At 35.4% G+C, this 15,653-nt stretch overlaps 1 protein-coding gene across 1 annotated transcript in view; it reads left to right on the top strand.

Moving 5' to 3' along the window:
- LOC116167657 (harmonin) overlaps nt 1-15,653 on the top strand; it is a 38,604-nt gene that overhangs the window by 4,536 nt on the left and 18,415 nt on the right. The window contains exon 3 of the mRNA XM_031483089.1: nt 2,911-3,019. Coding sequence (XP_031338949.1) covers nt 2,911-3,019 — 109 coding nt within the window. The remainder of the gene's footprint in view (nt 1-2,910; nt 3,020-15,653) is intronic.

Here is a 15,653-nt window from a genome sequence, read left to right as displayed (position 1 = left end):
CAATATGGTTTTTTGGTCGTTTGTTAGTTACATTTTTACGTTTGTTGGTTGATCGTTACTTAATTATTCAAAATCAAAAATTTGGGCGTATAGTTGGCCCCCCACTTTTTGAATTTTCAGAATATTTTTATTGCAATATGGTTTGTTGGTCGTTTGTTAGTTACATTTTTATGTTTGTTAGTTGATCGTTACTTAATTATTCAAAATTAAACATTTGGGCGTATAGTTGGCCCCCCACTTTTTGAATTTTCAGAATATTTTAATTGCAACATGGTTTTTTGGTCGTTTGTTAGTTGATCGTTACTTAATTATTCAAGATCAAAAATTTGGGTGTATAGTTGGCCCCCCACTTTTTGAATTTTCAGAATATTTTTATTGCAATATGGTTTGTTGGTCGTTTGTTAGTTACATTTTTATGTTTGTTAGTTGATCGTTACTTAATTATTCAAAATCAAAAATTTAGGCGTATAGTTGGCCCCCCACTTTTAGAATTTTCAGAATATTTTAATTGCAACATGGTTTTTTGGTCGTTTGTTAGTTACATTCTTACGTTTGTTGGTTGATCGGTACTTAATTATTCAAAATTAAACATTTGGGCGTATAGTTGGCCCCCCACTTTTTGAATTTTCAGAATATTTTAATTGCAACATGGTTTACGTTTGTTGGTTGGGGGGCTAACTTAACGGCATAACGGGGGCGGGCGAGAACTTTGTTAACAATGATAGCGAGCCCAGAACTATTTCTTATTTTCTGATTCAGTTTTATATTCTCTACAATTTTTATGTTCACAGAATTTGTGATGAAATTAATAGTTGAACAGATATTCATGTTTTTTCGGCGAAAACACTATCTCTTTAAGGGTTGATGCACTCCGCGGAGGGTATGAAACATTTAGTATGGCGAAGAAAGTCATTTAAGGAAATTATTGAAAAAAATCCAGCTCCATCCTCTCATTAAAAGTAGGTACGAATTCGAGCAACGTGGTTTTGTGAAAGCACTTTTATCCCCTGTAGGAGCGAGGGGTAGAAAGCAAACTAAATCACTAATATAATGGGATCAATCTCGTGGTAAATATGGCCTCCATTGACTTACCTATTGAATATTGTTATTCGATTGTAACACCATCATTTTATTGCCATATTTTTCATGCCAGTTGAGTTGCGAGTTTCTTGGTCCTGTGTTTGGATTAAAATCATTCGTGGCCAGTTAGAAACATAATAGAAAGGATAATTATCAAAGGGATTAGATATTTTCTTTGGTGGTGTTGATGAATTAGTCATGGTGTAGCTAAACTAGAAGAGATTGAAGTGTACTCAATCGGAAAAGCCAAACCTTTAAGCTCTAAATATGGAAAAACCAAAGCTGAGGTGGTTTGTCTACAAAAAATGTAAGGTATTTATTGTATTACGATATATAACTGTAACTGAAAAATACTGAAATCTACAGCCTTTTGCCGGTTATAATTCGCAATTCATTCACTGAATTAAAAAATGATCAAAGTCCTCGTGTGAGATCGAAGGGACTTCAGCGCATTTTTGTGTGGCAGATCAGTGTTTTATTAGCCAATATTGACTCCACCATCAATAAGATCTTGCCGAAAGCTACCACGTTCACTTTGTCGGTACCATTTTCTCACTTACCGTGTACTCGCAATTCGCGTTTGAAGTTTTGACTCCACCATCAGTAAAATCCTTTGGGGGTTACCATATTCCCTTCGTCGACACCCACTTCTGATCACCCGCAACAATTCGGATTTGAAGTTTCGACTCCACCATCAGTAAGATCTCGTCGGGGGTTACCACATTCCCTTTGTCGATACACAGTTCCGACGTCCCGTTCATTCGTAATTCACATTTTGGTAGATTTCGCTAAAATCCCGGCATAAAATCGTATTCAACTTTTGGGTACTTCACATAGCTCGACCTTCTATTAGTGACACGAGAAAGAGAGACCGCGATTCGCGCTGTAAGAAACTTTTGGGCGCCCAAAGTCGACTACCCCTCGAAGCGCGCCGCGCAAAAGGTGGTTTATTTCGCCCCTAGGAAAAAAAAACAAAATTCCGCCACGCAGGAGTTGTGCGCGTTGACAAGATCTTCCCGACGACACCAATTTGAAAACAATCGGAGAAAAACTGTAGAAGAAGATAGATAAAAACTGAAAAATCTCCAGGTTAGTATAATACGCTCGGGGATGGCGTCCAGATGTCGTCGACTCCAAATCTTGTAGCCCCATCCCTAACGTTCTTAATTACACGGCCCCGATAGTTACATGTACACTCCTTGTCTTTTTACAAGCGTTTTTCTACGGGCGCGCATTTACTGCCAGCCAGCCAGCCAGCCAGCCGACCAGCCAGCCAGCCAGCCAGCCAGCCAGCCAAAGTGAGATTAAAAGCTACTTTTTACAAAAAAAATTTTTTGCAAAAATGCGCTAAAAAGAACGCATGATGGCTTCGTTTCTCTTTTCCTTCTGATCATTTTCTTTTTTTTTTATTGGCAGTGATCATTTTCTCACAGCCTTAGAGCAACCGGCATGGTTTGAAATGTAACCGATTTGTAAATGGGTCTCGACAAATTAAGTATAATTATTGCATACTTCACGCCAATTCGTTTAATAATCGGCGAACTCGCGTGCACGCCACAAAAGTCCAAAAAACCGGAAACGTTTTAAACTGTCGTGGCAATTACTACTACTGTAGTTTCTAATTCATCCTGTTCTTAGAGCACAATTTGACCTTAAGTTCTTTCACCTCGCATCCTTCGAGACACCAACTTAGCCTTGCAGGCGGCAGTTCAAGTTCGAAGAAAATTGTTTTAATTGCAGATCTCGACGATACCCTTATATATGGGTCACAGTCAGAGAAAGTAACTTCGACTGTCGTGATAGATTTTTTCATGCCGTTCTTCTTTTCAGGTGGGCGATCAGATCATAAGAATCAATGGGTTCACCATCGAGGATGCCGTTCACAAGGAGGTTCTTCAATTAATCTCAAACTTTACCCACTTGGTCTTGAAAGTACGATGTAAGTATACCCATAAACGCAAGCACCAAATTAATGAAGTAATTACGATTTGTTTGTAACGAAATCGATAGCCTCCTTTCTTTTTTTTTTTGTTAAACCGAGAAAGCTGCACATCTTAAAAATGTGCGTTACAATAGCAACTTCATTATACACTCTTTAGGAATCCGTTAACTTTTTGATAATTATATACAATTACCTACTAAAACCGTCAGAAGGAAGAAAGTCTTTCTGATTTATTGATAACCCGAAAGCAAAACTGTCAATTGGCTGGCTCACCCATTGTCAGATGCGTTTTTAGGTTGTCCGTTCGATTTATTGCAGACGGAATTTGGATGTAAAACGTGTGAAAGAAACTTATTCTTACACACTTCCCGTTTCTTTAATGAAATTCTTTTAGTCCAAAATCGGGTTTTGTACACTTCCTGCTAGAAGATCTCAAGTTTAGTTTTAAGTTAAACACATTTTTTGCCAGAAGAGATTTGATATTTTATAGTCAATTAGTAGCTTATATTAGATGATCTACAGATTCGTTACGAGCTTTTGAGTGCCAATCGTAAGCTTACACAACTCGTGAGGCACTACCAAAGGGTTAAACAAGACCATACCGTTATTCTGTGGAAAAATGTTGGCCACACCATTTTTCAATGGTACAAGAATTATGTAAGCTGGAGCGGTAAGGGCTATTGATCTTCCCTTTATAGGTTTTCCTATGGCTTTAGGTAGAAATTTCTCCCTAAATATCGATGAGTTCTCCAGTAACAAAATACATGCAATACAAACGGCCAGAGATGGCTATCTTTAAGAACACATGACCCAAATTTCCCTTGATAACTTCAATCAATTATAAGTTACGTCGGTATTATACGAGGTGTTTTCAAAATATAACGGGAATTTTAAATTTAGCAGGTTTGGATAGCCCGATTGTCAATTTTTTTTTATTATATTGGTATACACGTCCCTGAAGTAAAATTTCCAGCTATATTCATTGTTTACTTTGTGTGTGGCAGCCGCTAAGGTTAGACGGATTTTTATTAGCTCACCTGTGGTGAGTCTGCCATGAGTAAAACAAAGGTTTACGAGTGGTGTAAGCGTTTCGAAGATGACGGTGAGGACGTTGAAGATGACAAACGCCGAAGCCACATCAACAACCGATGAACACGTGGAAAAAGTGAAATGAATGGTTATAAACGATCGCCGAATCACAATCAGAGAAGTTAGCAATGATGTTAGCATATCGATTGACTCATGCCCCGAAATTTTTTGGGTATGAAAGCAAAATTTATTCCAAAATTGTTGAATTTTGAACAAAAACAGTGACGAATGGAAGTTTCTCAGAAGTCAGCGACGATGCAGAATTACTGAAACGTGTTATAACAGGTAACGAAACATGGTTTTCGGATATGATGTCGAAACTAAGGCTCAATCGTCTCAGTGGAGGCATTCTGGATCGCCAAGACCGAAAAAGGCTCGGCTGCTCCATTTGGCTCCGTGTAATTTTTCCCTATTTCCAAAAATAAAGGGAATCTTAAAGGGCCGTCATTTTACAAGCACAGATGACATTAAAAGCGCCACGCTGAAGGAGCTAAGGGCTATCCTAAAGATCCAGTTTCAGAAGTGCTTCGAGGATCGGAAGAAATATCTAATGGGGACTATTTTGAAGGCGACAACATTAATGTAGACGAACAAATAAATATTTTATATTTTTTACCTGAAACCGTCAAGAAAATCTAAATTTCAGGGCTATTTTGACATTAGAAAGTTGATCTTTACCTGCCTAGTACCATAATATAACAATACTATGCTAGTACTGTAATATTTTTGCCTGACTCCCATTACAGTCTTAGTACATGCAAAATAACAATTAGATCGTTCATTGAATAAGTTATTCAACGATTGGATAATTATAATGCAGACTATGTCGATATTTTTAAATATTAATATACCTACACAAAGGATAATGGTTTTTAATTGCTAACAATTAATGGAATATGTGTGGAAGTAATTATTCCTTTAGTTTTGCGCCAGTCATTAAAAAGTTTGTACGCCTTTTCGTACCTCTTTCTTGATTTTGTGGGGAGCGAATATTGCACTACGGCCACCGCAGCTTCGGCTACATTATAAAAACGTCTCGCGTGGGTACTCTTCTTCACTGAAACCTGCTTTTGTACCTAGTTATAAAGACTGTATAGTTGAAAAGTACAAAGCATAAACTACAAACTGCATTAAAAATGACACTGATTGTTTTGTTTATTTTGAAATCTCTATGGAAACAATTAAATAAAGTGTTTTAGCATGCCTAGTGATTAGGTATCAAAATTCCACACATATGAATAATTTAATTTGGAAAAGTGATCTACATGTTGCGGTTTCAGGTAAAATTTTATACATAATACGTCATGAAAGTGAGTCCACCTGACTTGGAGGCATTAAAGAGATACTCGTACTTTTCAATAAGCCTCCGCGTCATATAAACGACCACTTTCATGACTTATTATGTAAATAACTGTTACCCATCCCACGTCCACGTCCCATCGTCCTGAAACATTCATTTTCATGCCTACTTTCTGTCAGGAAATTTAAATTTCCATGACAGAAGCAGAGCAGACTACGTTTCCTGCCGCTTGTCACTTTACCAGCCGCACAGTCACTTTACCGGCCGCATTTGTGACATTTCCAAATGTCTATAATGACTCCTGTCATCACTGACAGATTGACATTAATCAAAAGTTCTATATACAAATTGAAATTTTATATTAAAATACGATTTCGGGTAAAGTTTAATACAAAACTCGTCAGTAAAATGACATTACTTGACTCAATATTTCCTCGCCAGTCATGTGTCATTTTCCTGACTTTTATGTAAATAACTATAACAAAAATTCCCGTTATTTTTGAACTCGTATATACAACCCTTAATTTTTACATAAATAAAATAGCGGTACCTCATCCAAAAAATGTCCAGATGACGAGGTTCATACAAAAGTAGGCTCAAGACGGTCGTCCTTCCAACGGCAATTAAACAATTAGGGGCTGCATATTGGAACTTTTCGTCAGCAAACTTCTTAGATAGATTATTTGTGTTTATGGATTGCAGCACACAAGATTTTTAACTGCCAGAGGAGTGTAGGACTAATTTTCTTAAAAGTTCTAAATGCGTTTTGTATTAGCGTAAAAGCAGAAATGTCCACCACCCAAGAGGTCAAACCCGTCTTTGATATTGTTGCATACTCGCCGGAATAACTGTCAGCAATAGGAGCAAAAAAATATACGACACAGGCACGTTTAAATGATTTGTCCTCGACTGAATATGATAATTTGCCTACCGAACTGCTTAAGTATTTTATCGCCTTGTCTTTACACAATAATCCCTTTATTTAGCGTGGATAAAGACACGTTAGAAGTAATTCACTTCTGGCTGTTAAGTCATACAAACTGTAAATGCATGAAACTCGAATTTCAAGAATTCCCGCAATCACAACTTGGTTTCGCCCACTTTCGTAAGGGGCTACATCAGGAATAGAAACAAAATTAATTTTTTATTGTTATATTATTTATATATATTTATATATTGACACGGTCCTGCCCCTTCTGATGCCTAAAAGACTGAAAGTTTCACCATGGGAATTCCCGCACATTTCTTGGCTGTTTGAATCGTAAAGCAAAAACTATTAATCTGAACCACACAAGGAATGCGTGAGTAATCCAGAACCGAATTCTTTTTATTTTTTTCTGATGCGAGCCCCGCCGTGAACAGAACAAATTTACTTTCGGACTACACACTGCTTGCTCTGGTAGCCCGGAACCGAATGAAAACTAATGATCCCTACCTATTCTTTTTAACTAAATAACGCCTACAAAAAGGCTGCTTTAATAACGAAAACGATTCGTTTCTTTCGTTCCTGCCCTACGAATTAAACGAATGGCAAGGTGATAACATCCCACGTATGAGTAAATATGCTACATTGGTATTGTGTGTGTGAGGGTAAGGCAGTGTAGCCTTTAAGCACCTAATCCTCTAAGTACTTTTGTGCTGCCCTTACTCGTTTTAGAGTAGTTTTAGCCGATTGAAGAAGCTAATTAGTGCTCGGAGGTTTAGTTCCCCTATCTTGTGCGGTTTCAGCTTGTCCCCCCGTCGAGGCCATTTAGCCTTTCCTCGGCAAAATGTGTTTAGCCGTCTTTCTGCCTGTCCATAAAGCCTGCATGTGGCCTCCGCCGCTACACCAATTATGTAGATGGTATTTAAGCAGTATATAGCCTGTACCGAAGGTCCTTTTTATTGTATGCTGAATTTGAGTACTTTTAGAGCGAGCGATTGTTTAGGGGAGGGGGGGGGGCTCTTGACATTACATCTATAAGCTTTTACCTACATGATCCATGTAACAGATAAACAACTTACACTACAATAAAGACAGACAGACAGAAAACAGCCATATAAATCATTGTAAAAGCTTCTGACAATTCTGAATTTAATTTAGAGACGGCAAAAATAGCAAACTTAGGTTCTGCCGTCGCAATGGTTTCCATAGAAACAACATTGTCATATGTTCTGAAGGTCATTTTATATCGTACATTTGAAAAAAGATTGACAGATGTCATTAGAAGGCACAGTCATTTGTTTCACTCTACCCTTACCGTTACAGTGATCACTTTATCTATCCTTACGGTTAAAGAACGGCTTAGCCTACTCATTCAAACCTATGAAAATGTCAATTTAACATAATGCTATAAAATAAAAGATTGGAGTATTTTGAGAACAGCAGTTTAAACTTTTGGATGTACACCAGAAGTCTCTTCGTCATGTATTTTCGTCTCAGTTTTTGTCAGATAATGCATCTTCAAGTCCGTCGATGGTCATAGTCGTTGCGTACGAAATAAAAATTTAAATGTATCTTCGCAAGATTTTTTTATCGTTTCCTATGCTACGCTACGCCACTGTATGAGAATATCTCTTTTTTGTCGCCTTCTTGCCCATTTCTAGGATTATGCGGGCATCCATTGCCGCAACAATCGATACCATTTTTTGAACATTTTGTTTAAAAATGGATTTGAAACACTACCATTGATTAAAAAAACGGCACTTAGGTAATGTTGTGCCACATTGTACCAAAATGGATGAACTTCAGTTTGCTGGAATTGTCAAAATCTAGAAATTCGGTTGGTTAAACGTGAAGGAATATTTAATTATTTATTTAAAAATTAATTTTCGCTGGGTTTCTGTTTCGAACAACCTTTATTTTTCAATAAAACCAATACTACTTAGAGCGATACTTGGAACACTATGTAATTACAGTTACACATATTAGGTCATGCATTTCCTCATCTTGTAATTGTATTCTGCCTATAGCCTACTTCACTTCCTCTTCCTCAGTAAAAAAATATGTCATAAGACATTATGAAAATTTTATTTTTGTATTGAAAATGAGCATGGCGACAAGTAATCTTGCCAATGATCTGAAACCGCTAGTAAAATTATTATTAAATTGCCGTTAGCATGTAGTTATCCTTACGGTTTCGGCCGAATGTTAATTTTTTTAATTTTTCATCTCGCTACTTCCCGTTGCGTAGCTCTGGGAATTTTAATTAAGCCAAAGTCGAATTTCAAGCTTCGGCCTAATTTAGTGGAATCTATTAATCCTTGCATTTCAACGGGAAATTAATTAGGATTAGTTCGGGTTTTTTTTTTGAATGTCGATAATATTAATTGATGGGAATTTTAATCTTACACACTGTTAAATGCGGATGACCGCATAAATTACGCTTTTCGGAGATTTGGCAGCATATACTGCTTATGTTTGAAATATAATTATTTTGGAATAGGTGCAAGCAACTGATGTGTAAAAGAGAATATGACTGTTCACTAGATCCTTGCTGCAGGACTAACATTTTTCTGCTATAAATTTTCTCAAACAACAATTTAGTACAACTGAGATAGTAAGTACTTGCCTGAGAAATTAGCTCGTCTGCCTGGCGGCTCTTGAATTTTGACCACGCGGAATAACCACACACACTCAAGGAGCACGTGTTTACTGTTGTAAAGTTCAAACTCATCTGACTGTCCAAAATCCCCGCACATTATATACACATACATATATGTAACCAATGCTTATCTAAAATTGCACACATTTAATTGAAAATACACGCGTCGTTATCGCCTTCTATTTCCGGACGTAATTTTGTTTCTGTTCGCTATAAAGCGGTACATGATCTATCTTCCTATGCTCCCCAAAATATAAATTCGAAAAATTATTTTTTTAAAAACAAAAAACAAAAATTTTCGATTTTCCCTTTTTATTTCGAAAATGACAAAAAGTGGACGTTTTAAACTATAACATTATTAAAGTACTTTTTTATGACGAATCCAAATATGATATCGACAAATTCGAGGCATTAGAAGTTACAGTAGATACATTTTTTATTTCTTATGGTAACCATATTGGACTTTAGCATTTTTGAATAAAGCTCGTTTTTCTTATTACAATTATGTATCATATGATATGTGTAAAGTTTAAGATTCCGTCAAAGTTTGGAAAATCCGTTTTTGCGAAAAGTGCTTTGGAAAGATCAGTATCACTATTGATGCAAAATAAGATAGCGCCAAAATACCATTGCAAACAAATTCAAGAAATATATTACGCCCCCTATAAAACAAAAACCCCCGACCCATCGTACATAACAATCATCGTAACAGAATTTTAAAATCACCTTCATGAGAATTGTTAAAATATAAAATACCTGTGTGAAAAGTTACATAGCACTCTAACCAGATACCCTAAATTATCTGAACACTGTATATTAATCTCAAATAAAAGCCAGCCACACACCTATGGAAAATTCGTCTTTTAACTACAATATGCCCCAAATTGTATTAAAACCCTGTCCCAATCACAATCTTCCCCTAATAAACAATCAATCTAACCCCCGAAGTTGAAACAGAATAAAAAATAATTAAAATAATTTGCATTTTCTATAAACGTACCTAATTGCAGCGACATTCCCAATGAACGTACATGACTATGTACACGCTATCTATAGCAAATAAAAACTGCCTCTAAGTATGGCCCTTGCCCTAACTGATCACATTTACACAATATTGTGCAATTTTAAATCAAAGGCCCTGCCAATTCAAATTTATGAAAGCAAACACCCTATCGAGAAGCAAGTAGTATTACCCTACATCCTATGCTAACTACCTACTACAAAGGAGACAAGTTAAAAAGTAATCGTAAACGATTTACATATAGCGCATTTCCACTTGCATTCATTTCCCATTTGTAAGATGCAACTTCTGTTAAAATCGTAGAAATCCGGCCACAAATATGAAAGATAGCATTGCACATGGGCAATCCATTGTTGACGTGCTACTTCAATTTCAGTTTATGAGAAGAATTTCATTTCAATGCTTTTCTAAATAAGAAAGTTGGAACTGCGCATGCGCAAACCTAATTTTTAAAACTAATTTACTATAACTAACTAATAAACTAAGATTTTCCTTTGTTCCAAGCGCCTAAGTATCAAATTTCACTTAAATAGTTCCATAGATAAAAAAGTTGGCACGGCGCATGCGCAAAACCAAATTTTGAAATTGGCGTTTGATTTTCCTTTATCCCAAGTGCCTATGGATAAATTTCGTTTAAATTCTTCCATAAATAAAAAAGTTGGGACTGCGCATGCGCAAAACCAAATTTTGAAATTGGCGTTTGATTTTCCTTTATCCCAAGTGCCTATGTATCAAATTTCGTTTAAATTCTTTCATAAATAAAAAAGTTGGCACTGCGCATGCGCAAAACCAAATTTTGAAATTGGCGTTTGATTTTCCTTTATTCGAAGTGCCTATGTATCAAATTTCGTTTAATTCTTCCATAAATAAAAAAGTTGGCACTGCGCATGCGCAAAACCAAATTTTGAAATTGGCGTTTGATTTTCCTTTATTCCAAGTGCCTATGGATCAAATTTCATTCAAATACTTTTATAAGTAAAAAAGTTTGCAATTCGGTTTATAAATGGTCGAGATGCGAAAAGGGCACTGTGAATTTTGAATCGATTCGATCCAACTTTTGGCATTGCCGTATTATATGGCTAAATCTATGCCCATATTGAATTTCATGCAATTCAGTTCATAACTAACGGAGATGTAAAAGCGATCGAACATTTCTAAAAAAAGTTATCGTTCACACGGACAGATAGATGGACAGACAGACAAAGGAACAGACGGAGAGACCAACCGGCAGGCGACAGATAGCAATGCAAAATTATAAAAGATCTCTAGGATCGTTAATAAACGGCAAAAGTGTAAAATTATGGAACATGTAAAAAACGGTTTTTTGTTTTTTTTACAATAACTTTTTTTGTAAGCGGTACAGAAAAAAATTCCTTCCTTGGTACAAGACTCGACACCATAACGAACCAAATAGCGAAAAAAGTAGAACAATAGCTCTTAAGATAAAAAACTAGTAGCGTCGCAAAGTTAGCGGACGGACGGACGGACGGACGGACGGACGGACAAAGTGGCCACAATAGCGCATTTTTTTTTAATTTTTGTGGAAATGCGCTAAAAAATGGATACATTTATCTATATTTATCAATCAGTGATTAAATCAATATTTGATTTTAAAATCTAAAAGTAAGACAGGGCATGGTGATTTGCCTTTTCGTTCAAAGGATGCTTCCAGTCTTCGATTAACCCTTAAAAAAAATTTTAATTGCTGTATCGAATTGGGCAACTTTCCAACGGCTTGGAAGCTAGCCAAAGTAGTCCCACTCTGTAAGTTAGTAGGGCGATGAAAAGCAATTTCAAAATTACAGACCTTGTACCCATTATCTGTCAAAATATTTTTTACAGAAAAAAGTTGGAATTGCTTAAATTTTTAAATTTAATTTTGTATAAGGTTCATAATTGTTTTTAGTATATACGGTGTCCATTTTTCGAGTGCCACTATGGGGATCTCGCTTATCTTAAGAGATAGAAAAATGGAGGCAAAGTTGCGAATTTCCGTGCTGAATAGAAATTTAAAATATCTTCAATAGTTTTGAAAATATCGTAAAAAACGAAACTTTCTGATTTTCGTTTTTAATTTTTTCATGGTAATCTAATCGTACTAGACATTTCTAATTAACAACATTATTCAGAGACTTTTTAATGGATATTTTGAACTTCCATCCCGTTTTTAATAACTCTTAAGATGACGGAGAAACACGTGGCAACTTTAGTTTTCCTTATGGGCGCCATTTTGAATTTTCTCTTTACAACGATATATCACACATGGTGGTTGAGTATCACATTTTTCCTAAAAATACAATTTTTAATTTTTTGGGAAGAGTGCTTTGGAAAAACAATACTTACCTTCTATTATTGTGAACAAAAGTTTGACAGTTTGATCCATCTGTCTGGTTGTAGCGTTGGCAGGGAACTACTTGTGTTAAAATAATTTGATTTTCATCTGCACAGAATTGAACCTTCGTCTTGCAAGAAATTATAATTCAAATTAGAACAAAATACATAATAAATAATATTAGCACAAACGTAAATGACACTACTTTACCTTTTGTTCACAACAAAACTTTTTGTTTTTGCAAAGCACTCTTCGCAGAAAATGAAAATTGTATTTTTAGGAAAAATGTGATATTGAACCACCATGTGTGATATATCGTTGTAAAGAGAAAAAAGTTTTGTATATACATAAGGTTTTCTTTGTTTTTTGAAGCCTGTCGTCTACTAAATTAAGATTATCATTATAATGATGTTCCAAACCATATACGTATTAACATTGTGTATTTATTATGTATACTATGGTATTATGAATGTTTGTTATAAACGTACAGCTGCTTAGACTACTAATGTCATGTTTGTACGGCGTCATGTACGCTTTAAACATCGGTTCAATTTAAATCTTCAATATTAGTTTATTGTAAGAGTTGCTTCACAATCTATTGCACCCTTTACAACCTTTAACATGTAATAAATAATAAATAATAAATTTTTCCCCATGGTCCATTGTTATAAATTTTGAACATTTTTTAACTTCTTTCCAAGTAAATTTTATGATGTGACTTCGTTGTCCTCTATTTGAATTTCTTAAACAATTTTGCAACTTTAAACTTCACGTTCATTGTAACGGTAGCCTGATGATAGCACTGTTTTTTGCCGAAACTAGTAGCGTTGTACGCTGTAAACACCTTAATTTAAATTGTACAACAATTAACTATTTTCATGGGGAATTGTATTGTTTTGGATCACCATTAACGTTTAACCTCATTTTGTGAATAAACTCAAGATCAAGATGGACCTCAACAATTATTCCCATTGGGAGTTTGAAAAAGATCCACATACAGCTGAGCACGATTTCTGCTACCAAATTTTAATCTGTGAGCTTTACCATATTGTTGTAAATTAAATTACCTGAAAACGTAATGAGCAACTGTCTCGATCAATTCTTTGTGAGTTATTTCACAAACGTTTTCTTTTTTGCAACAAAATCGACAACTTGTCTTTAGGAATCTAAGTTCATTCAATATTTTTACAATTTATGATGTGTCCGGCTTTTTCTCCACACAAAAACAACTCACTATTTGATTCCAAAAACGGCAAACGGCTTATTTCTCCAGATTAAAGTATAATCCCAACTTATTTCTCCAGATTAAGTATAATCCCGACTTATATTTCGAGATTACGTATAATCCCGACTTATTTCTCCAGATTAAGTATAATCTCGACTTATATCTCGGGATTAACTATAATCCCGACTTATTTCTCGAGATTAAGTATAATCTCGACTTATATCTCGGGATTAACTATAATCCCGACTTATTTCTCGAGATTAAGTATAATCTCGACTTATATCTCGGGATTACGTATAATCCCGACTTATATCTTGGGATTACGTATAATCCCGACTTATATCTTGGGATTACATAATTTGAACTACCTTGTCCCTTTTACATCAATTCCCGGGCTTGTCTCTGGTTTAGGGAGTCTAAACAATGTCGAACTTTGTGGCCAGGTACTTAACATTAGTTACAAACAAACTCTTTCTTTAATTTGGTTTGTGCTTTATTAAAATTAGCTCTTTCAAAGTGCATAGCATGTTGATTCGAGTCATACTTATTTGACAATGCTTTTTCATGCGCCCATACTTAACTGATCGGTCATGTTCCTATCAGATTTTGCCGTCAGCATCCATTTAAACGAGAAATACTCATCCGGTTAGGTACCCATAATCTTACATATGAGTAAAAGTTCGGTAAATCACATTTACATTTGCTGTTTGTTGCTACTTTGCCCTTGGCAATTTCGATTTGTAGTTCATTCCACCATTTTTTTTAGTGTTCATGTATCGGCAGCAATGGTATTTTCTGGCTGTCTTTTATAACTGAAAAACTGTGTACATAGATCAAATGTTTTATCTTCCGATTTACCATCATATAATCTTTAGTTTCTTCACTCATATTAGTTGTGGTTATAACCAACGTCTGATCTGCTTTCGTAAGAAATGACAGTTCCGTTCCATACTTCATTTTCTTCCCATTTACTACTCTTGCAGCTCTGGGCCCATAACCTGTTGAGACTTATACTTAATGGTAGATTTAAAGTGTCTCGGAAATAGTTTGTTAGAAGACACAATTTTGACAGTAAAACGATATTTTTAATTAATTGAACAGCACCATGGCAACATATACAATCACAGAGCACACCTGAAATTAATGAAAATGTAATGAGATAATTCCGAGGGGTAAGCCACTGAGCAAAAATGTGTACACTCTGGTCCAAAAGAGCAAAATAATTCCAGAATTCCAAATAAATTCCATGAGACTGCCAAAACTGCAAAAGAATTCCATTGAATTCCAAAAAAATCCATTGACTTCCAAAGAATTCCAGTGATGATTGAACTGCGCATGCGTAAGCTACGCAAGTCCATTTTTTTAAATTTATGGAGATATTTCTTTGAAATTTTAACTAAAGATGCTTTTAGGAAAAGCAAACGTATCGCATATTGTAAACATCAGATTAATGTGCGCATGCGCAGGATATCTTCGAGGATATCTTTTTGAAATTTTAATCACAGATGCTTCTGTCGTTAAACGCAAACATATCTGATATTGCAAACATTAGATGTGCGCATGCGCAGTCAGTTCCAACTTCCTTATTTATGGAGATATTTCTTTGAAATTTTAACCACATATGCCTCTAGTGCAATAGCGCACATAGCTCTAGCCTTTTGGGAAGTACTGATCCATTCATGGAAAATGACCTGAAATTGCTCGCCTTAGGACGAAAACCTTTTTACTTGTTTTGTATAGTGATCTTAATAATCCATTATTGAATAATATCATTGACATTTTGTTTTATTCTAAGAGAAATGTTAAATTGATATTAATGTTGTTTATATAGAACACTTTACATATAATGATTTTTTTTACAACATTTATGGAAACGTCGAGGGAAAGCGAGGAAGTTTACTTTTATGACTGTAAAGGTCAGTGGCGCAATATATAATCTACAAACCAAAAATGTATGAATTTCAGGTAATAATAGAAACATCAATAGCCACAACCTAAACCATAGCTTGTAAAAAGGCTTCTATGAGAAATGCAAATGAATTGAATAAAAATTACAAGTTAATTCCCAAAGATTTCCATG

The sequence above is a fragment of the Photinus pyralis genome, unplaced genomic scaffold, assembly GCF_008802855.1.
Source record: "Photinus pyralis isolate 1611_PpyrPB1 unplaced genomic scaffold, Ppyr1.3 Ppyr1.4_LG4, whole genome shotgun sequence".
Taxonomy (NCBI): Eukaryota; Metazoa; Arthropoda; class Insecta; order Coleoptera; family Lampyridae; genus Photinus; species Photinus pyralis.
This window is presented reverse-complemented; position numbering and strand designations above follow the sequence as displayed.